At 30.6% G+C, this 25434-nt stretch overlaps 3 protein-coding genes across 5 annotated transcripts; all 3 read right to left on the bottom strand.

The window, feature by feature from the left end:
* Positions 1-5310: 5310 nt before the first annotated feature.
* Positions 5311-16441, bottom strand: LOC109607516 (protein spaetzle-like). 3 transcript variants are annotated; one of them, XM_049964775.1, is made up of 4 exons: positions 16423-16441; positions 12404-12936; positions 7248-7373; positions 5311-5984 (listed from the first exon to the last, which is right to left on the bottom strand). In XM_049964775.1, the coding sequence occupies exon 4, from the start codon at positions 5975-5977 to the stop codon at positions 5417-5419; it is 561 nt and encodes a 186-aa protein (XP_049820732.1). In that variant the 5' UTR covers positions 5978-5984; positions 7248-7373; positions 12404-12936; positions 16423-16441; the 3' UTR covers positions 5311-5416. The 3 variants fall into 3 exon arrangements, with proteins under 3 accessions (XP_049820732.1, XP_049820731.1, XP_049820730.1); XM_049964774.1 differs by lacking the exons at positions 12404-12936; positions 16423-16441 and adding an exon at positions 7441-7614; XM_049964773.1 differs by lacking the exons at positions 7248-7373; positions 12404-12936; positions 16423-16441 and adding an exon at positions 9027-9332 and having other exon boundaries at positions 5311-5678.
* Positions 16442-16867: 426 nt separating this feature from the next.
* Positions 16868-20188, bottom strand: LOC109607515 (protein toll-like). Its single transcript, XM_020023994.2, has 6 exons — positions 20054-20188; positions 19844-19992; positions 18213-19651; positions 17542-18147; positions 17321-17479; positions 16868-17262 (listed from the first exon to the last, which is right to left on the bottom strand). Exons 3-6 carry the CDS (start codon positions 19647-19649, stop codon positions 17059-17061), a joined length of 2406 nt encoding a protein of 801 aa, XP_019879553.2. The 5' UTR covers positions 19650-19651; positions 19844-19992; positions 20054-20188; the 3' UTR covers positions 16868-17058.
* A 3406-nt stretch (positions 20189-23594) lies between these two features.
* LOC109604927 (protein toll-like) lies at positions 23595-24449 on the bottom strand. The gene is made up of 3 exons (XM_020021479.2): positions 24161-24449; positions 23938-24096; positions 23595-23879 (listed from the first exon to the last, which is right to left on the bottom strand). The coding sequence occupies exons 1-3, from the start codon at positions 24383-24385 to the stop codon at positions 23595-23597; spliced, it is 669 nt and encodes a 222-aa protein (XP_019877038.2). The 5' UTR covers positions 24386-24449.
* Positions 24450-25434: the final 985 nt, after the last annotated feature.

Consider the following 25434-nt stretch of genomic DNA (forward strand, 5'->3'; position numbering starts at 1 on the left):
GATATTTAACTACAATTTTTATTACACTAATATATTCATATAAATATGAATTTATATAATCTAATAATTTACAGTCACGTGAGTCTTTTTGTATAGCTGTTGCTCACTGATACACTATCAAAAGTATGCTGCTTTCATGCAGGACAGGCCTAATAAAATCTAAATATCTATAATAACATTTAGTTTATGTATAACGAAGTTTCACATGCTGAGAGTTATAATTGTAATGTATGGCATATTATGTATGGCATACCATTATTACTAAGATGAACTTGAATCATACCAAGAACTTCTTAAAAATAAGATTTATTTTCATTTTACCAATTTATTTAACGTTCACGTCAAATACTTTATTTTGTCAAAAACATAGTAAATTTAATTTAGATAATGAATAAAAGTAGATTGCGTGCTTATTTGCAAATTGTTTAATTTCTAGTGGTTGATAATAATTTTATGTGACGTGTTAAGGACGAATTCAAAAATAAATTTTAATAGTGCGGCTTTATATCCGCTAATTAAAGATAACACCATAAGTACGAATGGTAACCTTAAGAGCCACACCTCGAAAGTATTTAAAAATTTTAAATTAGCAAAGAGGCCGAATATTCTTTATGAATAATTTTGATAAGGTATAAATAACAAATATAGTTACAGATTTCAAAAATTATTTAATCATTTGACAAAATGGTTGCCTATATTCCATCACTCACACATATGTGAGCAGTTTTTTGCTCACATTATATGGAAACAAATAAAAAAAAGTGTAAAAAATACTCGTCGACACTATTGACGCTCAATTAAGAATAAGAAGAATAATCAGGGTAATTCTGTCAGATTGATTATTGGATACGATGCGATTCTCGTCCACCTTTTCTCTACAGATGCAGTCACTCATATATCAATATCTTTTAGATCGATAATTTTTAGTTTTATCCCACATCTACAATTTTGTCAATAAATAATAATGCCTCTAATTATAAGTATATATAACCATAAATTGAATATTGAACAAATAAAACGGAAGTTAAAAATAATCCTGCATTAGTAAGACCAATGAGTAGAAATACCCATCCGTTTAGGCAGTCAGATGACGTCACGAGTTTTACGGTCTTGGAAATGCACTGCCCGGCTATTTGGGAAGGTTTATGGCCTTTGTCGGCATGGGCATAATGGGTATAATGGGTTTATGGTTTTAATGAGTTGTTCTTGTTAATTCGGAGTGACTGTTGTTGTAAAAGGGTTGTTATGATGATGATGTGGCACGTATCGCCGTTGAATAGATTCCAGGGTAATATGATGGCAAGTGTAAATAGGATTCCAGACAGGCCGCTGCCAAATAAAACGCCCAGATCTTTACAGCAATCCTTTCTCACCAGCACGCATCCATTTATGTTGTATAAAAATTTGTCTGCTAATTTACGTTTGGTGTACCTTATAATAAAATATGTCTTTACATTTAGCTGGAGATTGTTACTCTCACACCATTGTAGTGTCAATACCACTTTGTAGAGTAAGGGCTTGTACAATACTCTCGACATAATAATAATATGACTTCAGATCTATTGTCGAACTTATATCTTGAGTCATACATAATAAATTAGTGGTGGTGAACCTGCCTAACATAAAACTGTGCTGATTAAGAATAATTTTATCACACATTGGTAAATGACAGAATTAACACCTGCTCAAATATTTTATAGAGATTACTTAATATAGAGAAAGATGTATATTGATTATTGGGATCATTTTGGCAGTTTTCAATATAGATGGGAAGGTAAAATTGAACTCAAAGTTTAATATTTTATAATATTATTTATTAATATTATCAATATTATCAAATATATTTATAAAATTCTCTATAAAAATATGTATATTTCATTATTTTATATTTATTTGTCCCGGAGTAACAAAATTTTAAAGAACGAAAAAAATTTCTTCCATGTTATTCCATTTACCTCTGAGAGCAAAGAAATTCGAAAACACTTCAGATAAGAACCATCGTCATGTAAAAACAACATCGTTACCACTTTTTCTAAGGATGCTTGAAGACGAATTTGAATATTCTTCTTATTAGAATTATAGGTGGTTGAAATAATAAAACAATATATATAATTACAACAACTTTGAAATATATATAATTACAATTTACAAAATATTTTCAATAAAATTTAAGTAATTAGTCAGCTAGGTAATACTTTGATGTTGTGAACAATGTTACACAATTTTTTATGCGGCATGGCATAAGCCAACATTTGCCAGAATCAGAGATCTCACCATTTCACATATGTATTGGTGCGAAAATAGGCTTTAATTTCACTTGGTAATTTTGATTCTTCCACACCACCATATATAATTATGATAACATGTGATGTTAGTAGCAGAATAATGAGAAATCGCCTTACTGATGGCCGAGTTGCAGTTAAAAAAATCCCATGTTACGGATTTAGGAAAAATGGAACACTACACTTTGGAGTAGCGAAAGTGTACTTATCTTGTTTGAGTTGGATGGTAAAACATTTGTGAGACGACCAGTGGGACAGTGATGCCATATTAAATACCAAATTCTCACGGTTAAACATCGTGGCGGGAGCATTATGGTTTGAGAAATAAATTTTCCCCATTTTATTTTCGTAAGAAATTTTGTTTGGAAAGACCACTTTAATGTATATACAACACTGTTACCACTTTTCATGAATTTTTTTAAAGATTGATGAAATAATAAAATAATATATACTTTATAACACATACAGTCACTTATTATTTACACATCAAATCAACTTATACTCTAAAACTATTTACAAAATATTTTGAATAAAATTTATGTAATTGGTCAGATAGGTAATACTTTGGTATTGTGCACAACGTTATACAATTTTTTATGCCGCATGGCATAGGCCAACTTTTGCCAGAACCAGGGATCTCCCCATTTCACATATGTATTGGTGCGAAGATAGGCTTTAATTTCACTGGGAAATTTTGATTCTTCCACATCACCATATATAATTATAATAACACGTGATGTGCCCTCAGACAATGCTATTGAATGGGCTGTGCGGAATTCCATTTTAGCCCAACAACTCTCGATGAAGTTTTCCGTCAGGACCGATATGGTTCTTCTGGAGTTGATAAATGTGGTCGTAATTTGTTCCTCAATGTGTGCAACAACTACAAAATCTCTTTAATGGACACACACCTTGTAGGCATTATGTATGCGATGCTAAAAAAAGAATCAGAGTTTTTAATTCGTAACGTTTGTTTTTATCCAGTTCTTCTTCAGTAGCCCACCACAAGCACAAGTTTTTGCTGTACAATCAAACTTTGATTTCCTCCTGCCATTTATAATACATTGCCAATCCACATGCAATGAAGAGAATTATGATCACGATTGGAGTTGAAGTCAATACAATTAAGGTTGTGTAGTTGCAAAGTTCAGAATTTTGTATGATTTTTACATTACTGACTTTACAGTAAACGTGGGATCCTCCAACCTAAAACACAATATTAATAAAATTATTTGTCTTCAATATTATTATATTTTTTACTTACCTGTTTAGCGTTATGTATTAAAAAGTGTTGAAGTTTTAAAGCAGAATAGTCACACGTCCAACGATTCCTATCAAGTGACAAATATTTTATTGAACCATTTAGTTTGTCCAAAATCGTGTCATTCATCGATGTTAAATGGTTGTGGCTTAAGTATAATTTCTGAAATTAAATAACATAGTTTATTATAGCAATACATTTAGCAAACAATAATTGATTAACCGACCTGTATGTGAGGAGGTACCCAGTTAATGTTTCCAATTTTATTTTTAGATAAATTCATCTCGGTCACACCTTCATATCCATCCTGCGAATTTGGAGCCTCCTTCAACGAATTGTTGCTCAAATTAATCTCTATATTTTTAATGCGATAAACTTGGTTCCATATACTACAATTCAAAGGGGCGACAAATGTAGGTACTTGGGTGAGATTCCTGTTGGAACAGACCATTCCAAACCTATTGTTCTGTGGTTTCCAAAAACAGTCGCAACTCTCTGTACATGTGCACTCCTAAGCCAACAAGTTACTCATTGGACACTTAATAGTGTGTAATAGTGTGTAGAATTTCTTGTTTACATTTCTAACATCCGGATAGTTCTTTATAAAATTGTAATTGTAACAATCACAATCAATTGGGTTGTTGTCCAAGAAAAGTGTTATTTCTTGCTTATCGTCATCTGAATGGGCATAAATTATGCTGTCAATCTTCGAAATTTCATTATTTAATAGGTTTACAGTAAATCTATTGGCATTGACATTGGATAAAGCCATCAACTGAAAATGGAAAATAAAATTATTAATCAGATAAATCCAAACATAAATAATATTGTACTCACCGAAACGTTTTCTACTCCTATTGAATGACATAGCAATATGTTCTATTTTGTGTATGGTATTCGGAATGATATCACTTTCCAACATATTCCTACTCAAATTAAGGTACTTTAAGCCAATTAAATTGTTAAATTTGAATTCAATCGTTGCTATTTTATTGTCAGACAATTCAAGCTCCTCAAGTTTCAAATTTAACAAGGCACCATCTATATTCTCAATTTGGTTCTTCCATAAGTTCAATTTCATTAAATTGTCAAGTTTATAAAATAACTTTGCGTTTATTACAGTTAGATAATTGTGTCCCAAATTTAATTCCTTCAGTGATTCAAGAGGCTCGAAAATATCGATTGGTAACATTTGTATGTTGTTGTGATCCAGCCTTAATTTTTTCATTTTGCTTAATGAATCGAAGAACTTGTTAGGAATTGCCGACAGCTAGTTGTTGTCCAGTTTCACATCTTGTAAGTTTGTTGAGCCTTTGAACAAATTTGCCGGCAGCTTCTGTATGTTACAATTATTTAGGGATATTTTCGTTAAATTTTTCGTATTTGCAAAAGCATTGATTAACCAACCTCTATATTTGGTGGTATCCAGTTAATTTTAGTTAGTTTTCAATTTTATTATTTATAGATAAATTCACCTCGGTCACGCCTTCATATCCATCCTGCGAGGTTGAAGCCACCTCCAACGAATTGTTGCTTACATTAATGTTTATATTTTTGATTCGAGAAACTTGGTTCCATATACTATTTTCTTTAATTTATGCCAGAGATTATTAAAACTAATTTCAGATCAGTGGTATTCTAATTTTTGAAATTAGTTGTTGAAAGTTACCCATTTAAAAAGACGAGGTTTAAATAAAATCTAGTAATTTTTGTATGATAAATATTAGTAAACCCATAATACGTCTAAGTTTCAATAAAATTACAAACTAATTCATAAATTATTTTTATTGATAATATATATTATATACAAATTAACCTTTTAAAAGAAAAACAAAGTACGGCTTGGGCCCTCTATTCTATTTTATCGCCGATGTCACCCCAAAGCCCCTTTAAACATGAAATGATATGCACTTTTGTACGAGCAACAACATGCTGATGGCATAAGGAACGTGTCCGGAACAGGTTCACCTTGTTTCGTCAAAGACAACATCCGCCGACGCATGTACTTCTGTTTGCATCTTGTCACGTAAAGGTTGGGCATTTTCTTGATAATGTCGCAGGGCAAGTCCTCCGATTTGCAGATCTCCACTCGTATACCCTGCACAAATCCGTCGTCCTCTTGATTTATGATGAACCTCCATTCGTTGTTGACATTTTTACCAACTTTCGGGAAGATGGTACTGACCTTCGACTTACAAAGGAACGTTTCCTTTTCGTCTCTTCTAGATATAAATTCGCCCTCTTCCTCTTCGCCGAAGAGAGCTTTGTAAACCGGATTCTCCCGCATCACGTACTTCACGTGACTGGTTGGGTACTTGTCGAAGGATTCGCAGTATGTACGTCCGTTGGAGCATTTTGTCAGGTCTTCGATTCTCGGAGCGATTATTTCGTCTTCTTCCGGGAATGTGATGGCATCGTGTGAGCTTTTGTTCATGCCAAGACTGAACATATTCATGTGGGTAATGAACGTGGCAAATATCAACAATTTGAGAATTCCTCTCATTTTAATGTCTAAAATTTTCAATGCTACAACAATTTGGTTTTTCCCATCTTTATATATTGACAATCGGAGGTAAAGTAATGAAATGTAATAATGTGATTAAATTAGATGGATCTAGGTAATCTCGGTATTCCTTGGATTTATATAAATTAGGTAGAATACCCATAAAATTTGATGTACCTTTAATGATGATGTAAATTGCATAATAGTTGGTCACAATAAAAGGATCAGAAAATATTCAAATGTGAATTTCATAAGCAGGCCAACACAAAATCGCAAAAATAAAAAATTCCCTAAAATAATAAGTCAATGTCCGGTATTAAAAAATATAATCGAAACTCATCCATTAAACTTAAGTGATATAGATTTGAGCAAGCATTCCTACCTGGAATCATAACAAATATTGATGTTTCTTATACGGGTTAAAAAATAAAAGTATAAAATTAATTTAAAGAAGGTGGCCAAATAAGTATAAACATAAATTGTTTGAAATCTAAATCCTTCTACCTTTATTTTCATCTTTTGGTAAAGTTAAATTATTTTTAACACACATGTAAAATAACGCATGCATTTGTAATGTTACATACGATAAAAAATTACAATAAAATTATATACTTTCCAGAAGATACGTTTAACACATTTAAAGAATTAAAAGAATTAAATTTGTAGCACACTTTTTGTGACTGCATTAAAATATTATACAGACCGTATCTTATAAATTTAAGCATTCAGAAACTGGTCAAATATATGATTCAGAGATACTGAAAATATGAAGCAGAAAGGGTAGGGGGTAAAGGGAACAAATGAAAAACGGTATAAATCATCGACGTTATATTCATTGAAGCTCAACTAACAATTAACATGTTGATGTTTATGTATAAATAAAAATAGTTTATATTAAAGTTCCTAATTTAAATGTTACACAAATTTAATTCTGACACGTTTTTATATCAGTTTTGTGAGGAAGGATCCACATTCAAATTATTGGTACTTAAATGAATTTCTATAAATTTAGAAATTAATATAAATAAAAATAATTTGGATGTAGCTCCATTTGTAAATAGAAGACCTCAAGACCTTGATTTGCCCAACAACAACGTTTACGAGTGATACAAAAATTGAATTGAAGTTTTTGGACAATTTACTAGGCTTGAGGTATCTAAATTTGAACACAAATCTATTACATAATGTGAATTTTTCTTACACTATGGTATAAATAGAGGAAGCTGTTATGGCATATAATCGTCCGATTTTTCATCCAGTTGTACTGTTGATCATCCAAATTTTATATGATGTGACATGGTGTGGGGATATCAGATAAAATTACCAACTGAAAGTGTAAAAATAAAAAATAAATAAATATTAATTATTTCCAAATAAAATAAAATTATACTAACCGAAATTTGTTTAATTCTATAATTTACTTCTTCTATTTTTGCCACAGTGGACGAAAGCAGACATTCTAATAGATTCTCCCTCTAATTGAGATACCTCAAGTCTATTAAATTTCCCAAAAAATTAAATTCAGTCTTGGCCTCAGTCGTCAACAAGGCGATTTTGTTGTTCGACAATTCAATTTCTTGAAGTTTTGTAGTTACTAAGAGGGCACGTTCAAATTTTTCAATCTCAATTTGAATCTGTACTTAAATGAATTTCTATAAGTATAGAAATTGATTTAAGAAAACTCCTTTTTTATGTCTATTTTTGACATGGTATTGTACTCACCGAAATGTTTTCTAATCCTATTGAATGACATATCAATATCTTCTATTTTGTGTATGGTATTCGGAATGATATCACTTTCCAACATATTCCTACTCAAATTAAGGTACTTTAAGCCAATTAAATTGTTAAATTTGAATTCAATCGTTGCTATTTTATTGTCAGACAAATCAAGCTCCTCAAGTTTCAAATTTAACAAGGCACCATCTATATTCTCAATTTGGTTCTTCCATAAGTTCAATTTCATTAAATTGTCAAGTTTATAAAATAACTTTGCGTTTATTACAGTTAGTTAATTGTGTCCCAAATTTAATTCCTTCAGTGATTCAAGAGGCTCGAAAATATCGATTGGTAACATTTGTATGTTGTTGTGATCCAGCCTTAATTTTTTCATCTTGCTTAATGAATCGAAGAACTTGTTAGGAATTGTCGACAGCTGGTTGTTGTCCAGTTTCACATCTTGTAAGTTTGTTGAGCCTTTGAACAAATTTGCCGGTAGCTTCTGTATGTCACAATTATTTAGGGATATTTTCGTTAAATTTTTCGTATTTGCAAAAGCATTGATTAACCAACCTCTATATTTGGTGGTATCGAGTTAATTTTAGTTAGTTTTCAATTTTATTATTTATAGATAAATTCACCTCGGTCACGCCTTCATATCCATCCTGCGAGGTTGAAGCCACCTCCAACGAATTGTTGCTTACATTAATGTTTATATTTTTGATTCGAGAAACTTGGTTCCATATACTATTTCCTTTAATTTATACCAGAGATTACATTGTTTATTAAAACTAATTTCAGATCAGTGGTATTCTAATTTTTGAAATTAGTTGATGAAAGTTACCCATTTAAAAAGACCCATAATACGTCTAAGTTTCAATAAAATTACAAACTAATTCATAAATTATTTTTATTGAGAATATATATTATATACAAATTAACCTTTTAAAAGAAAAACAGAGTACGGCTTGGGCCCTCTATTCTATTTTATCGCCGATGTCACCCCAAAGCCCCTTTAAACATGAAATGATATGCACTTTTGTACGAGCAACAACATGCTGATGGCATAAGGAACGTGTCCGGAACAGGTTCACCTTGTTTCGTCAAAGACAACATTCGCCGACGCACGTACTTCTGTTTGCATCTTGTCACGTAAAGGGTGAGCATTTCATTGATAATGTCGCAGGGCGAGTCCTCCGATATGCAGGTCTCCACTCGTATACCCTGCACAAATCCGTCGTCCTTTTGATTTATGATGAACCTCCATTCGTTGTTGACATTTTTACCAACTTTCGGGAAGATGGTTTTGACACTCGACTTACAAAGGAACGTTTCATTTTCGTCTCTTCTAGATATAAATTCGCTCTCTTCCTCTTCGCCGAAGAGAGCTTTGTAAACCGGATTCTCCCGCATCACGTACTTCACGTGACTGGTTGGGTACTTGTCGAAGGATTCGCAGTATGTACGTCCGTTGGAACATTTTGTCAGGTCTTCGATTCTCGGAGCGATTATTTCGTCTTCTTCCGGGAATGTGATGGCATCGTGTGAGCTTTTGTTCATGCCAAGACTGAACATATTCATGTGGGTAATGAACGTGGCAAATATCAACAATTTGAGAATTCCTCTCATTTTAATGCATAAAATTTTCAATGCTACAAAAATTTCGTAGGGGATTTGGTTTTTCCCATCTTTATATATTGACAATCGGAGGTAAAATAATGAAATGTAATAATGTGATTAAATTAGATGGATCTAGGTAATCTCGGTATACCTTGGATTTATATAAATTAGGTAGAATACCCATAAAATTTGATGTACCTTTAATGATGATGTAAATTGCATAATAGTTGGTCACAATAAAAGGATCAGAAAATATTCAAATGTGAAATTCACAAGTAGGCCAACTCAAAATCACAAAAATAAAAAATTCCCTAAAACAATAAGTCAATATCCGGTATTAAAAAATATAATCGAAACCCATCCATTAAACTTAAGTGATATAGATTTGATGTTTCTTATACGGGTTAAAAAATAAAAGTATAAAATTAATTTAAAGAAGAAGGTGGCCAAATAAGTATAAACATAAATTGTTTGAAATCTAAATCCTTCTACCTTTATTTTCATCTTTTGGTAAAGTTAAATTATTTTTAACACACATGTAAAATAACGCATGCATTTGTAATGTTACATACCATTTCAGGAGCATAATGCAGTTACTCAATCCTTCTGGCAACATCTAATTTGCTTTCAAATCTTATACTGAACGAACGCCCTTATGAGGATTATTATGGCGATAATATGGTGTATTCACATCAGGTTCATGTTCTAGGACTTAATAAGTATCCAGAATCATCCACAATACAAGTACATAAAATTTAAATTTTAATATTTTATTCAATATGCACATAACATACCTAATAAATAATATACTTAATAAATAATTAACCTTCCAATCCAGCTTGATGGATTTTTCTGAGTATATTTTCAATATCACAATTATTGCATTCAAAAGAATTATGTGAACTGCCAGGTTACTTGGCAATTGCATTGGGCACACACCGCCCGGCTGTTTGGGCAGGATTATGGCCTTTGTCGGTATGGGCATAATGGGTGTATGGTTTTAATTGGTTGCTGTTGTTAATTCGGGGTGTCTATTGTTGTAAAAAGGTTATTATGATGATGTTGTGGCATGTGTCTACTATTAATAATTAGTGTTTATTTGTTATTGCTGACTTTGCTGACGTTTTTTCTCTTCTTACTACCAGTTAGTCCATATAATGTTCTTGCAGCAATAGACTGTGGTCAGTGTTAAGACCAGGGTAGACATTGTTCTTATTAAAGCTCAAGTACTTAAGGCGTCGTCGTTGACCAGATAAATTAAGTCTTACTTGTTTACTTATATCTATAATCGGGAGATCCATTTTATCCAAAGGAGTTGATGAGAAACATTTGATTTTCACGATTCTGGTTTATTTATATACATCGATAATGACATCGGGTTTTGTTCATTAGTATTCTAAGTAATAACCACCACAACAGTGGCAATTTGTTTACAACATTTAATTTCAGAATATGATCAACAACAGCATAGCAATATTAGAGTCAGTCAATACATGATACCTGGAGGAAATGAATTATTAGACAATAAGTTTTCTGTTATCATTCTTCTGAACAATGTCGTTAATTTGCCATTGAATCTTTGATAGCATTTTTTTATTATTATAATAATTTCAGTTTAATGTGTTATTTCCAATTTGTGTCGAAATAATTGATAATAAATTTATGTTAACCTGTCTGATAATTTACAATCAAATAATACATTGCTTCTATATTTTATTTATATACCTATTTTTTATAATAATATAATTATAAATTGAAAAATTGTGTTTCCTATTCTGAATAGCTTTTTTAAAACAATTGAAATTTGTGGTGTTAACATTTTTATTTACTTCAAGCCCATCCAAAGATTTTTTGAAAAAAACTCAACTCATTCTAAATTATCTCTTAAACAAAGAATGAGAAACCATCGAGTGGTTTTATAACGGTTTAAGAGGTTCTTTCCAAAAAATTCCACATATCAAATATAGAGCTAAGTATTATTTTCAATTATCATGACACTGAAGTTATCAAATAAAAATTACACATATTGCACTAAATCGTAGAAATATACAATACCTGTGATTAATAATACGCAGTTCCTGTTGGTCGTTGTAGCCACAAAAAATGTATTACCTGGTTAATTGTTTAAATTACGAGCATATCATTCAAATTTTCTAGAATTTTGTCATGTCATGGAATAGTGATAATATTATTATTATTTTTAACTACGATAAAAAATTACAATAAAATTATATACTTTCCAGAAGATACGTTTAACACATTTAAAGAATTGAAAGAATTAAATTTGTAGCACACTTTTTGTGACTGCATTAAAATATTATACAGACCGTATCTTATAAATTTAAGCATTCAGAAACTGGTCAAATATATGATTCAGAGATACTGAAAATATGAAGCAGAAAGGGTAGGGGGTAAAGGGAACAAATGAAAAACGGTATAAATCATCGACATTATATTCATTGAAGCTCAACTAACAATTAACATGTTGATGTTTATGTATAAATAAAAATAGTTTATATTAAAGTTCCTAATTTAAATGTTACACAAATTTAATTCTGACACGTTTTTATATCAGTTTTGTGAGGAAGGATCCACATTCAAATTATTGGTACTTAAATGAATTTCTATAAATTTAGAAATTAATATAAATAAAAATAATTTGGATGTAGCTCCTTTTGTAAATAGAAGACCTCAAGACCTTGATTTGCCCAACAACAACGTTTACGAGTGATACAAAAATTGAATTGAAGTTTTTGGACAATTTACTAGGCTTGAGGTATCTAAATTTGAACACAAATCTATTACATAATGTGAATATTTCTTACACTATGGTATAAATAGAGGAAGCTGTTATGGCATATAATCATCCGATTTTTCATCCAGTTGTACTGCTGATCATACAAATTTTATATGATGTGACATGGTGTGGGGATATTAGATAAAATTACCAACTGAAAGTGTAAAAATAAAAAATAAATAAATATTAATTATTTCCAAATAAAATGAAATTATACTAACCGAAATTTGTTTAATTCTATAATTTACTTCTTCTATTTTTGCCACAGTGGACGAAAGCAGACATTCTAATAGATTCTCCCTCTAATTGAGATACCTCAAGTCTATTAAATTTCCCAAAAAATTAAATTCAGTCTTGGCCTCAGTCGTCAACGTAGCGAATTTGTTGTTTGATAAATCAATTTCTTGAAGTTTTGTATTTACTAAGAGGGCACGTTCAAATTTTTCAATCTCAATTTGAATCTGTACTTAAATGAATTTCTATACATAGTATAGAAATTGATTTAAATAAGCTCCATTCTTATGTCCATTTTTGACTTGGGAAATTTGATTCCATATATGGACAAAGGACCGACAAATGTAGATATTTGCCTACAATTTATGCTGGAAGAGTTCATTGTAAATGTAGAGTACAGAAGTTTTCACAAACAATCGCAACTCTGTGCACAACTTCGAAAATTTGCTGTTCACAAGTGGTGAATGGCAAATGGTTATCTTAAGACTAGGCGTTTCAGGATATGGCATAAAGTTACCAGCTGAAAATGTAAAAAAATTAAATATTAATTAATTCCTAATAGAATAATATTATACTCACTAAAATTTGTTTATTTCTATTATACTATAAGACTTATAATCGTATTATACCATAGTCATTCATTAACGAAGCCATATTGATATTTGGTAAATCACGTTCCTGAAATTTCGTATTTATTAAGAGGATATCTTTAATATTTTCAAAATAATTTCGAAACAAGTTCAGATTTATTAAAATACCCCATTTGTGAAATAACTTTGTACTAATTATGGTTACAAAAGTATGATGTTTCCCGATATAATTTATTACTTACTTTACCTTGGTGCGGTTTATTCTCGACTGCCACGTGTGGACTTTCGGTTCTTAGATTCAAGTGTGGATATACGGTGTGTATCTTATTTTCGTGTCGTCGCAAAAAGTGTTAGCCAAATTTAATTTTTCTAAAGCTATAATGGTCAAATTGTAGGGTCTTAATATTGGAATTTTTTCCAAATTTTAATATATAAATTTTGTGCATATCTAAATGCAACTTTCGTGATTTTCGACAAATTGTTTTAGAACAAATTAAGTATTTAATGTTCATGCACTGCACCTTTAAAACAGTTTGTCCCTAATATCTTAAAGCTTAAAGAAATTTCTTGCAATCAACAAATAAATTAATATTCATTGGGAACTATTACAAAAATGTTCAAATTCTAAAATAAGTACTTCAGTTTGCGTTTGATTGATGATTGGTGAACGGTAAATGGTTGTGGTCCAGAGGTAGTTTCTGAAATTAAACTACATAATTTATAAATTAATTCTAAATAAAATAATTTTATACTCACCGAAATTTGTTTAATTTTGTTATACGCCATATCCACCTAGAAAAAGGGATATTCACACTTTCCAATAAATTCCTACTTAAATTGAGATACTTCAAGCATAGTAAATTGTCCAAAACATTCAATTCTATGTCGGCATCAGTCTTTAACGTAGCCATTTTGTTATTGGACAAATCAAGGACTCGAAGTTTCCTATTTATCAAGAGGGTGGGTACCTTCAATTTTTTCAATTTGATTTCCTTGCAAGTTCAGCTTCTCTAAATTTTTTTGTTGGTAAAATAACTTTGTACTTATTACTGTTAAAAAATTGTATTCCAAACTTAATTCTTCTAGTGCTTCAAGGGACTTGAATGAATCTTCTTGTAAATAAATAATTTTATTGTAATCCAATCTTAACTTTTTCAAATTAATTAATGAATTGTAGAAGTTGTCAGGAATTATCGATAGCTGGTTATTGTTTAGTATTAAGTCTTTCAATTTTGTTGTGCCTTCAAATAAATGTGCCAGTAATTTCTGAATATTACAATTATTCAGAGATATTACTGTTAAATTTATCATATTTGCGAAGGCATAATCGTGGAGTCTTAACATTGGATTGTACTCTAAACGCAGTATAGATAAATTCTTGGCATGTATGAATGTGTTTTTCGTGATGTCCGACAGATTGTTTCTAAACAAACTAAGGATATACAAATTGTTAATGTTCTGAAATGTATATCCTTCTACACATTGTTTCTGATTCATTTAAAGGAATTTCTTCCAACTCTACTGCACTCATCTCTAAATATGTAAGATCTTTAACAAAGGACAAATTGATATTCATCTTATTTGAAATATTGCTAAAACGTAGAGTAAATTCCTTTAAGTTAGGCACTGCTTCTAAAATATTATCTTCAGTTTGCAAGTGTCTAACACTCCGTATCTTTAAATGCTCAACAAATTCCGTAAAGTAAATCCTTGGAAAAAATGAACATGTCTGTGAGGTTGAAAGTATTTTCATCGAGGGTCAGATGAGTTATTTTTGTCAGATTCATCCATCGTAATAAAGAAAGACAGTTCGTGTTTGGTAGTCCGCAACCAGATAAATGAAGACTTACTTATTCACCAACATCCATCATTGGGAGGTCCATTTTATCCAAAGATGTTGCTGAGAAACAGTCGACTTGCGCGACTCTGCATTGTTTATACACGTGGATAATAAAATCGAATTTTGTGCACTCATGATTTAAGTAATAACCATTAGTGTCAATTTGTTTCATACATTTAATTTCAGAATATGATGAACAACAGCAAAGCAATATTAACGTCTGTCAATACATGATACCTGGAAAAGGGGAAACGAATTATACCTTTTCTGTTATCATTCTCTGAATAATGTTGTTAATTCGCCATTAAATCTTTGATAACTTTTTTTGTTAATATTATAATAATTACACTTTAATGAGTTCCCATGAACAAAAAGTGGAAATTAGTAGACCAGCAGTACGTATTTCCGATTTGTGGCGGAATAATTTGAAAACAAATTTATGTTATGTTTATCACAATAAAATTATATTCTTTTCAGAAGATACGTTTAACACCTTTAAACAATTAGAGGATTTAATTTGTCGTACACCTTTTGTGACGACACTAATATAAGATACAGACCGTATCTTAAAAATTTAAACGAACTATTCATAGTAATTTAAAAAGTTCGGAGGAATATAGGCATTTTATATATTCATTATATTATGAAGCAAAAAGGATAGGGAGTAAAGGAATCAAATGAAAAACGCTATAAATCATCGACAATATATTCATTGACGCTCAACTAACAATTAACATGTTGATCAGGTTGACAGGTATCTAAATTTGAGCACAATTCTATTATATAGTGTGAATTTTTTTTACACTATGGTAAAAATAGAAGAAGTTGATACGGTATATAATCAGATTTTTCATCAAGTTGTACTGTTGATCCTCGAAATTTTATATGATGTGACATGGTGTGGGGATATTAGATAAAATTACCAACTGAAAGTGTAAAAATAAAAAATAAATAAATATTAACTATTTCCAAATAAAATAAAATTATACTCACCGAAATTTGTTTAATTCTATAATTTACTTCTTCTATTTTTGCCACAGTGGACAAAAGATACATTCTAATAGATCCTCTCTCTAATTGAGATACCTCAAGTCTATTAAATTTTCCAAAAAATTAAATTCAGTCTTGGCCTCAGTCGTCAACGTAGCGATTTTGTTGTTTGATAAATTAATTTCTTGATGTTTTGTATTTACTAAGAGGGCACGTTCAAATTTTTCAAACTGTCTACTTAAATGAATTTCTGTATATATAGAATAGAAATTGATTTAAATAAGCTCCTTTCTTATGTCCATTTTTGGACTTGGGAAATTTGATGCCATATATGGACAAAGGACTGACAAATGTAGATATTTGCCTACAATTTATGCTGGAAGAGTTCATTGTAAATGTAGAGTACAGAAGTTTTCACAAACAATCGCAACTCTGTGCGCAGCTTCGAAAATTTGCTGTTCACAAGTGGTGAATGGCAAATGGTTATCTTAAGACTAGGCGTTCAGGATATGGCATAAAGTTACCAGCTGAAAATGTAAAAAAATTAAATATTAATTAATTCCTAATAAAATAATATTATACTCACTGAAATTTGTTTATTTCTATTGTGCTATAAGATTCTAATCGTATTATACCATAGTCATACATTAACGAAGCCATATTGATATTTGGCAAATCACGTCCCTGAATTTTCGTATTTATTAAGAGGATATCTTTAATATTTTCAAAATAATTTCGAAACAAGTTCAGATTTACTAAAATACTCCATTTGTGAAATAACTTTGTACTAATTATGGTTACAAAAGTGTGATGTTTCCCGAAATAATTTATTACTTACTTTACCTTGGTGCGGTTCATTCTCGACTGCTACGTGTGGACTTTCGGTTTTTAGATCCAAGTGCCAAATTTAATTCTTCTAATGCTATGAGGGTTAAATTGTAGGGTCTTAACATTAAATTATTGAAGAAGAATTGGAATATTCTTCTCATGAAAGGGTTATAATTGTACATAGGTAAAATAATAAAATAATATAAACTTTAAAACACATATAATTACATATTATGCACACATTAAAAAAATTTAATTTATTTACAAAATATTTTTAGTAAAATTTAAGTAATTTGTCAGCTAGGTAATATTTTTGTATTGTGCACAACGTTACACAATTTTTTATGCGGCATGGCATAAGCCAACATTTGCCAGAACCAGGGATCTCCCCATTTCACAAGCACAAGTTTTTGCTGTTCAACCAAACTTTTATTTCCTCCTGCCATTTATAATACATTGCCAATCCAAATGCAATGAAGAGAATTATGACCACGATTGGAGCTGCAGTCGATACAATTAAGGTTGTGTAGTTGCAAAGTTCAAAATTTAGTATGATTTGTACATTACTGTCTTTACAGTAAACGTGTGATCCTCCAACCTAAAACAAAACATTAATAATATTATTTGTCTTCAATATTATTATATTTTTTACTTACCTGTTTAATGTTATGGATTAAAAACTGTTGAAGTTTTAAAGCAGAACAATCACATGTCCAACGATTCCCATCAAGTGACAAATATTTTATTGAACAATTTAGTTTGTCCAAAATTGTGTCATTCATCGACGTTAAACGGTTGTGGCTTAAGTATAATTTCTGAAATTAAATAACAGTTTATTATAGCAATATGTATAGAAAACAATAATTGATTAACCAACCTGTATATTTGGTGGTATCCAGTTAATATTTCGAATTTTATTTTTAGATAAATTCAACTCGGTCACACCTTCATATCCATCCTGCGAGGTTGGAGCCACCTCCAACGAATTGTTGCTCAAATTAATCTCTATATATTTGATACGATGAACTTGGTTCCATATACTACAATTCAAAGGGGCGACAAATGTAGGTACTTGGGTGAGATTCCTGTTGGAACAGTCCATTTCAAACGTACTGTTTTGTGGTTTCCAAAAACAGTCGCAACTCTCTGTACATGTGTACTTCTGAGTCAGCAAGTTATTCATTGGACATTTAATTGTATCCAAATGTTTGGTTAGGGCCTCTACACGAATCCCTGACATGCATGTTAATTGTTCGTGATTTTTAATATAGAAAATCTTGTTTACATTTCTAACATTCGGGTAGTTCGTTATAAAATTGTAATTGTAACAATCACAATCAATTGGGTTGTTGTCCAAGAAAAGTGTTATTTCTTGCTTATCGTCATCCGGATGGGAATAAATTGTACTGTCAATCTTCGAAATTTCATTATTTGAAAGGTTTACAGTAAATCTATTGGCGTAGACATTGGATAAAGTCACCAACTGAAAATGATAAATAAAATTATTATTAATCAGATAAATCCAAACATAAATAATATTGTACTCACCGAAATGTTTTTAATTCTATTGAATGACATATCAATATCTTCTACTTTATGTATGTTATACGGAATGGTTTCACTTTCTAACATATTCCTACTTAAATTGAGGTACTTCAAGTTAATTAAATTGTTAAGGTTCCATTCAATCGTCGTCAATTTATTGTCGGACAAATCTAGCTCTTCAAGTTTAATATTTAAGAAGGAACGTTCTATATACTCAATTTGGTTCTTCCGTAAGTTTAATTTCATTAAATTGTCAAGTTTATAAAATAACTTTGAGTTTATTGCAGTCAGATAATTGTGTCCCAAATTTAATTCCTCCAGTGATTCAAGAGGCTCGAAAATATCTATTGGTAACACTTGTATGTTGTTGTGATCCAGCCTTAATTTTTTCATCTTGCTTAATGAATCGAAGAACTTGTTAGGAATTGTCGACAGCTGGTTGTTGTCCAGTTTCACATCTTGTAAGTTTGTTGAGCCTTTGAACAAATTTGCCGGTAGCTTCTGTATGTTACAATTATTTAGGGATATTTTCGTTAAATTTGTCATATTTGCAAAAGCATAATCGTGGAGTCTTAACATTGGATTGAATTCCAAACGTATGATATATAAATTCTTCGCATGTTTGAACGAATCTTTGGTGATATCCGAAATGTTGTTTTTAAACAAACTAAGAACGTATAAGCTGTTCAAGTTTTGAAAAGTATTCTCATGTATGGTTTCTATTTTATTCCTGCTCAGCTCCAGTAGTTGTATGTTAACAGCACCCTTAAATGCATTTGTTCCTAACGTTTTAATGTTGTTGTTAAATAACAACACCCACTTTAGTTGTGGTAAGTTGTTGTATTCATTTAAGGGAATTTCTTGCAACCCGATGGAACTCATTTGTAAATATGTAAGATTTTGTACTGAGGAGAAGTTTAAATTCAACGTATTTGTTATATTACTAAAATGTACAGTAAACTCCCTCAACTTGGGCACAGCTTCTAAGATATTCTCTTCAATTTGCAAATATTTAACGTTCTGTATTTTCAAAGCCTCAATAACCTCCGTTCCGTGAAACATATCTTCAGAGAAAATCGTCACATGTTGATTGTCGAAGATGCCATCAAACGAAAGTTCAGATATGTTTTTTACATTCATCTTTCGTAGAATTGAAAGATAATTCGTCTTTGGGGGTCCGCATTTGAAAAAGTCAAGACTTACTCGTTCACTAACGTCAATTTGAGGAAGGTCCGACTGATCCAAAGGCGATGGTGAGAAACAGTCCACTTGTACTATTTTAGTTTGTTTGTCCACCTGGATGGTGTTTTGGGATTTTTCGCAATAGTACTCTAAATAATCATAATAATCGGAACAGTAGCATTCTGTTTGCCTCACACATTTTATCTCAGAGTAAGAAGGCACTGCTAACAATAGCAGTATTAAAGTGTGTATATACATATCTGAAACAAAGATAATGATTTATTGAATAGTGACTGAACTCCTATAATTGTAACAGATATTATAGATGTTAATTAATTCTTATGCATAGATACGTCTAGTGATTATAGAATTAGCTTAGATAAATAATAACTAAGAAAAAAATTAATAGAAGCAAATGAATATTATTGCAAAAATTAAAAAAATTGTATTACCTGATACCAGAACGTAAACAATTGTCAAAAATTGTCCAGTCACTCATACACTATCCAATACTGATAGCACGTTATAACTACAGACCACAACGAACTGAATAAATATAATATTTTATTTTAAGGGGTAAACTACATAATCACCTGTAATCCTGAAAGCTTAAGAAAATAAAATAATTATGAATTTCAGTATATTGTGGAAATACACAATACCTGTGGTTAATGATCTATTGTTCCGTGAGGTGTTGAATGCATACTTTATTTCTTCGAAAGATTCCTAAGAATTTTAAATCACGAACACCTCTTTATTTAATATATTTGGGTACTTCAGGTGTCTTAAAATAATTAACGAAATTAATTATAACGTTGCCAACGTTACTCTATAAATTTACTTACTGATGATAATCTCATCACTGAATTGTTAATATTTACAGTGTGGTTTAGTGGTGTGATTAAGAACATTGCGTGCAAAATTAAATTAGTTGTTAATGCGAATTTGTATAATAAAATACTTTATTGATCTCTGACTAGTCAATGTTATAGATTTATAATAATTAATACATGTTTTTAATTTAATTTCAAGATGTCAACTTCCATCTTAAAATTTATAGGTACATAATGAAATACTAAATATATTTTAATACAAAAATATTGGAATTTTGTATTATTTAGGGAATTACTATTTATTATTTTCGTAATTATTGTTACAGGTATATTTTGCATACAACTTTCCAAAATATATTGCTATTCCACAAACGATGCAGCGAACAATGACAACAAGAGAAGTTACTTATAAGACTCAAAGTTATTCTTAATTTATCTGTCTCTTTATTTCGTCTCTAAGTTTAGAACATGTGGATGTTACAAGAATTTTGTTTTAATTTATGGCATCAAATTAAATTGTCAAATGTTCAATAATAACGTTGATGAATGATGATACCATAATTTAATTGAATTTTTGGGACTATGGTATTATATGTAATAGGGTTGAAGTATCTAAATTTAAGCAGGAATTTGTTAGAAACACTGCATATTCCTTATTTACCTGTATTTACTAAGAAGGTACCTTCAATTTCAACTTGAATCTGTACTTAAACGAATTTGAATAAGTATAGAAATTGTAAGTAAGCTCTTTTCTTATTTCTATTTTTGACATGGTAAATTTGATTCCATATTTACATTCAAAGGAGCGACATATGTAGATATTTAACTACAATTTTTATTACACTAATATATTCATATAAATATGAATTTATATAATCTAATAATTTACAGTCACGTGAGTCTTTTTGTATAGCTGTTGCTCACTGATACACTATCAAAAGTATGCTGCTTTCATGCAGGACAGGCCTAATAAAATCTAAATATCTATAATAACATTTAGTTTATGTATAACGAAGTTTCACATGCTGAGAGTTATAATTGTAATGTATGGCATATTATGTATGGCATACCATTATTACTAAGATGAACTTGAATCATACCAAGAACTTCTTAAAAATAAGATTTATTTTCATTTTACCAATTTATTTAACGTTCACGTCAAATACTTTATTTTGTCAAAAACATAGTAAATTTAATTTAGATAATGAATAAAAGTAGATTGCGTGCTTATTTGCAAATTGTTTAATTTCTAGTGGTTGATAATAATTTTATGTGACGTGTTAAGGACGAATTCAAAAATAAATTTTAATAGTGCGGCTTTATATCCGCTAATTAAAGATAACACCATAAGTACGAATGGTAACCTTAAGAGCCACACCTCGAAAGTATTTAAAAATTTTAAATTAGCAAAGAGGCCGAATATTCTTTATGAATAATTTTGATAAGGTATAAATAACAAATATAGTTACAGATTTCAAAAATTATTTAATCATTTGACAAAATGGTTGCCTATATTCCATCACTCACACATATGTGAGCAGTTTTTTGCTCACATTATATGGAAACAAATAAAAAAAAGTGTAAAAAATACTCGTCGACACTATTGACGCTCAATTAAGAATAAGAAGAATAATCAGGGTAATTCTGTCAGATTGATTATTGGATACGATGCGATTCTCGTCCACCTTTTCTCTACAGATGCAGTCACTCATATATCAATATCTTTTAGATCGATAATTTTTAGTTTTATCCCACATCTACAATTTTGTCAATAAATAATAATGCCTCTAATTATAAGTATATATAACCATAAATTGAATATTGAACAAATAAAACGGAAGTTAAAAATAATCCTGCATTAGTAAGACCAATGAGTAGAAATACCCATCCGTTTAGGCAGTCAGATGACGTCACGAGTTTTACGGTCTTGGAAATGCACTGCCCGGCTATTTGGGAAGGTTTATGGCCTTTGTCGGCATGGGCATAATGGGTATAATGGGTTTATGGTTTTAATGAGTTGTTCTTGTTAATTCGGAGTGACTGTTGTTGTAAAAGGGTTGTTATGATGATGATGTGGCACGTATCGCCGTTGAATAGATTCCAGGGTAATATGATGGCAAGTGTAAATAGGATTCCAGACAGGCCGCTGCCAAATAAAACGCCCAGATCTTTACAGCAATCCTTTCTCACCAGCACGCATCCATTTATGTTGTATAAAAATTTGTCTGCTAATTTACGTTTGGTGTACCTTATAATAAAATATGTCTTTACATTTAGCTGGAGATTGTTACTCTCACACCATTGTAGTGTCAATACCACTTTGTAGAGTAAGGGCTTGTACAATACTCTCGACATAATAATAATATGACTTCAGATCTATTGTCGAACTTATATCTTGAGTCATACATAATAAATTAGTGGTGGTGAACCTGCCTAACATAAAACTGTGCTGATTAAGAATAATTTTATCACACATTGGTAAATGACAGAATTAACACCTGCTCAAATATTTTATAGAGATTACTTAATATAGAGAAAGATGTATATTGATTATTGGGATCATTTTGGCAGTTTTCAATATAGATGGGAAGGTAAAATTGAACTCAAAGTTTAATATTTTATAATATTATTTATTAATATTATCAATATTATCAAATATATTTATAAAATTCTCTATAAAAATATGTATATTTCATTATTTTATATTTATTTGTCCCGGAGTAACAAAATTTTAAAGAACGAAAAAAATTTCTTCCATGTTATTCCATTTACCTCTGAGAGCAAAGAAATTCGAAAACACTTCAGATAAGAACCATCGTCATGTAAAAACAACATCGTTACCACTTTTTCTAAGGATGCTTGAAGACGAATTTGAATATTCTTCTTATTAGAATTATAGGTGGTTGAAATAATAAAACAATATATATAATTACAACAACTTTGAAATATATATAATTACAATTTACAAAATATTTTCAATAAAATTTAAGTAATTAGTCAGCTAGGTAATACTTTGATGTTGTGAACAATGTTACACAATTTTTTATGCGGCATGGCATAAGCCAACATTTGCCAGAATCAGAGATCTCACCATTTCACAAATGTATTGGTGCGAAAATAGGCTTTAATTTCACTTGGTAATTTTGATTCTTCCACACCACCATATATAATTATGATAACATGTGATGTGCCCTCAGACAATGCTATTGAATGGGCTGTGCGGAATTCCATTTTAGCCCAACAACTCTCGATGAAGTTTTCCGTCAGGACCGATATGGTTCTTCTGGAGTTGGTAAATGTGGTCGTAATTTGCTCCTCAATGTGTGCAACAACTACAAAATCTCTTTAATGGACACACACCTTGTAGGCATTATGTATGCGATGCTAAAAAAAGAATCAGAGTTTTTAATTCGTAACGTTTGTTTTTATCCAGTTCTTCTTCAGTAGCCCACCACAAGCACAAGTTTTTGCTGTACAACCAAACTTTGATTTCCTCCTGCCATTTATAATACATTGCCAATCCACATGCAATGAAGAGAATTATGATCACGATTGGAGTTGAAGTCAATACGATTAAGGTTGTGTAGTTGCAAAGTTCAGAATTTTGTATGATTTTTACATTACTGACTTTACAGTAAACGTGGGATCCTCCAACCTAAAACACGATATTAATAAAATTATTTGTCTTCAATATTATTATATTTTTTACTTACCTGTTTAGTGTTATGTATTAAAAAGTGTTGAAGTTTTAAAGCAGAATAGTCACACGTCCAACGATTCCTATCAAGTGACAAATATTTTATTGAACCATTTAGTTTGTCCAAAATCGTGTCATTCATCGATGTTAAATGGTTGTGGCTTAAGTATAATTTCTGAAATTAAATAACATAGTTTATTATAGCAATACATTTAGCAAACAATAATTGATTAACCGACCTGTATGTGAGGAGGTACCCAGTTAATGTTTCCAATTTTATTTTTAGATAAATTCATCTCGGTCACACCTTCATATCCATCCTGCGAATTTGGAGCCTCCTTCAACGAATTGTTGCTCAAATTAATCTCTATATTTTTAATGCGATAAACTTGGTTCCATATACTACAATTCAAAGGGGCGACAAATGTAGGTACTTGGGTGAGATTCCTGTTGGAACAGACCATTCCAAACCTATTGTTCTGTGGTTTCCAAAAACAGTCGCAACTCTCTGTACATGTGCACTCCTAAGCCAACAAGTTACTCATTGGACACTTAATAGTGTGTAATAGTGTGTAGAATATCTTGTTTACATTTCTAACATCCGGATAGTTCTTTATAAAATTGTAATTGTAACAATCACAATCAATTGGGTTGTTGTCCAAGAAAAGTGTTATTTCTTGCTTATCGTCATCTGAATGGGCATAAATTATGCTGTCAATCTTCGAAATTTCATTATTTAATAGGTTTACAGTAAATCTATTGGCATTGACATTGGATAAAGCCATCAACTGAAAATGGAAAATAAAATTATTAATCAGATAAATCCAAACATAAATAATATTGTACTCACCGAAATGTTTTCTACTCCTATTGAATGACATAGCAATATGTTCTATTTTGTGTATGGTATTCGGAATGATATCACTTTCCAACATATTCCTACTCAAATTAAGGTACTTTAAGCCAATTAAATTGTTAAATTTGAATTCAATCGTTGCTATTTTATTGTCAGACAATTCAGCTCCTCAAGTTTCAAATTTAACAAGGCACCATCTATATTCTCAATTTGGTTCTTCCATAAGTTCAATTTCATTAAATTGTCAAGTTTATAAAATAACTTTGCGTTTATTACAGTTAGATAATTGTGTCCCAAATTTAATTCCTTCAGTGATTCAAGAGGCTCGAAAATATCGATTGGTAACATTTGTATGTTGTTGTGATCCAGCCTTAATTTTTTCATCTTGCTTAATGAATCGAAGAACTTGTTAGGAATTGTCGACAGCTGGTTGTTGTCCAGTTTCACATCTTGTAAGTTTGTTGAGCCTTTGAACAAATTTGCCGGCAGCTTCTGTATGTTACAATTATTTAGGGATATTTTCGTTAAATTTTTCGTATTTGCAAAAGCATTGATTAACCAACCTCTATATTTGGTGGTATCCAGTTAATTTTAGTTAGTTTTCAATTTTATTATTTATAGATAAATTCACCTCGGTCACGCCTTCATATCCATCCT

This window comes from Aethina tumida, chromosome 3 (assembly GCF_024364675.1).
Source record: "Aethina tumida isolate Nest 87 chromosome 3, icAetTumi1.1, whole genome shotgun sequence".
NCBI classification, from domain to species: Eukaryota; Metazoa; Arthropoda; class Insecta; order Coleoptera; family Nitidulidae; genus Aethina; species Aethina tumida.

What these genes read in the sequence shown, in the direction of transcription:
- LOC109607515 (XM_020023994.2), bottom strand. Translation starts at nt 19,649, where the DNA reads ATGTATATACACACTTTAATACTGCTATTGTTAGCAGTGCCTTCTTAC. An exon ending in GGATACCACCAAATATACAG is followed by an intron (nt 17,480 to 17,541) that starts GTTGGTTAATCA and finishes ATTTAATTTCAG; the next exon opens with AAATTATACTTAAGCCACAA. An exon ending in TAATCCATAACATTAAACAG is followed by an intron (nt 17,263 to 17,320) that starts GTAAGTAAAAAA and finishes GTTTTGTTTTAG; the next exon opens with GTTGGAGGATCACACGTTTA.
- LOC109604927 (XM_020021479.2), bottom strand. Translation starts at nt 24,385, where the DNA reads ATGGTCTGTTCCAACAGGAATCTCACCCAAGTACCTACATTTGTCGCC. An exon ending in GGGTACCTCCTCACATACAG is followed by an intron (nt 24,097 to 24,160) that starts GTCGGTTAATCA and finishes ATTTAATTTCAG; the next exon opens with AAATTATACTTAAGCCACAA. An exon ending in TAATACATAACACTAAACAG is followed by an intron (nt 23,880 to 23,937) that starts GTAAGTAAAAAA and finishes ATCGTGTTTTAG; the next exon opens with GTTGGAGGATCCCACGTTTA.
- LOC109607516 (XM_049964775.1), bottom strand. Translation starts at nt 5,977, where the DNA reads ATGAACAAAAGCTCACACGATGCCATCACATTCCCGGAAGAAGACGAA.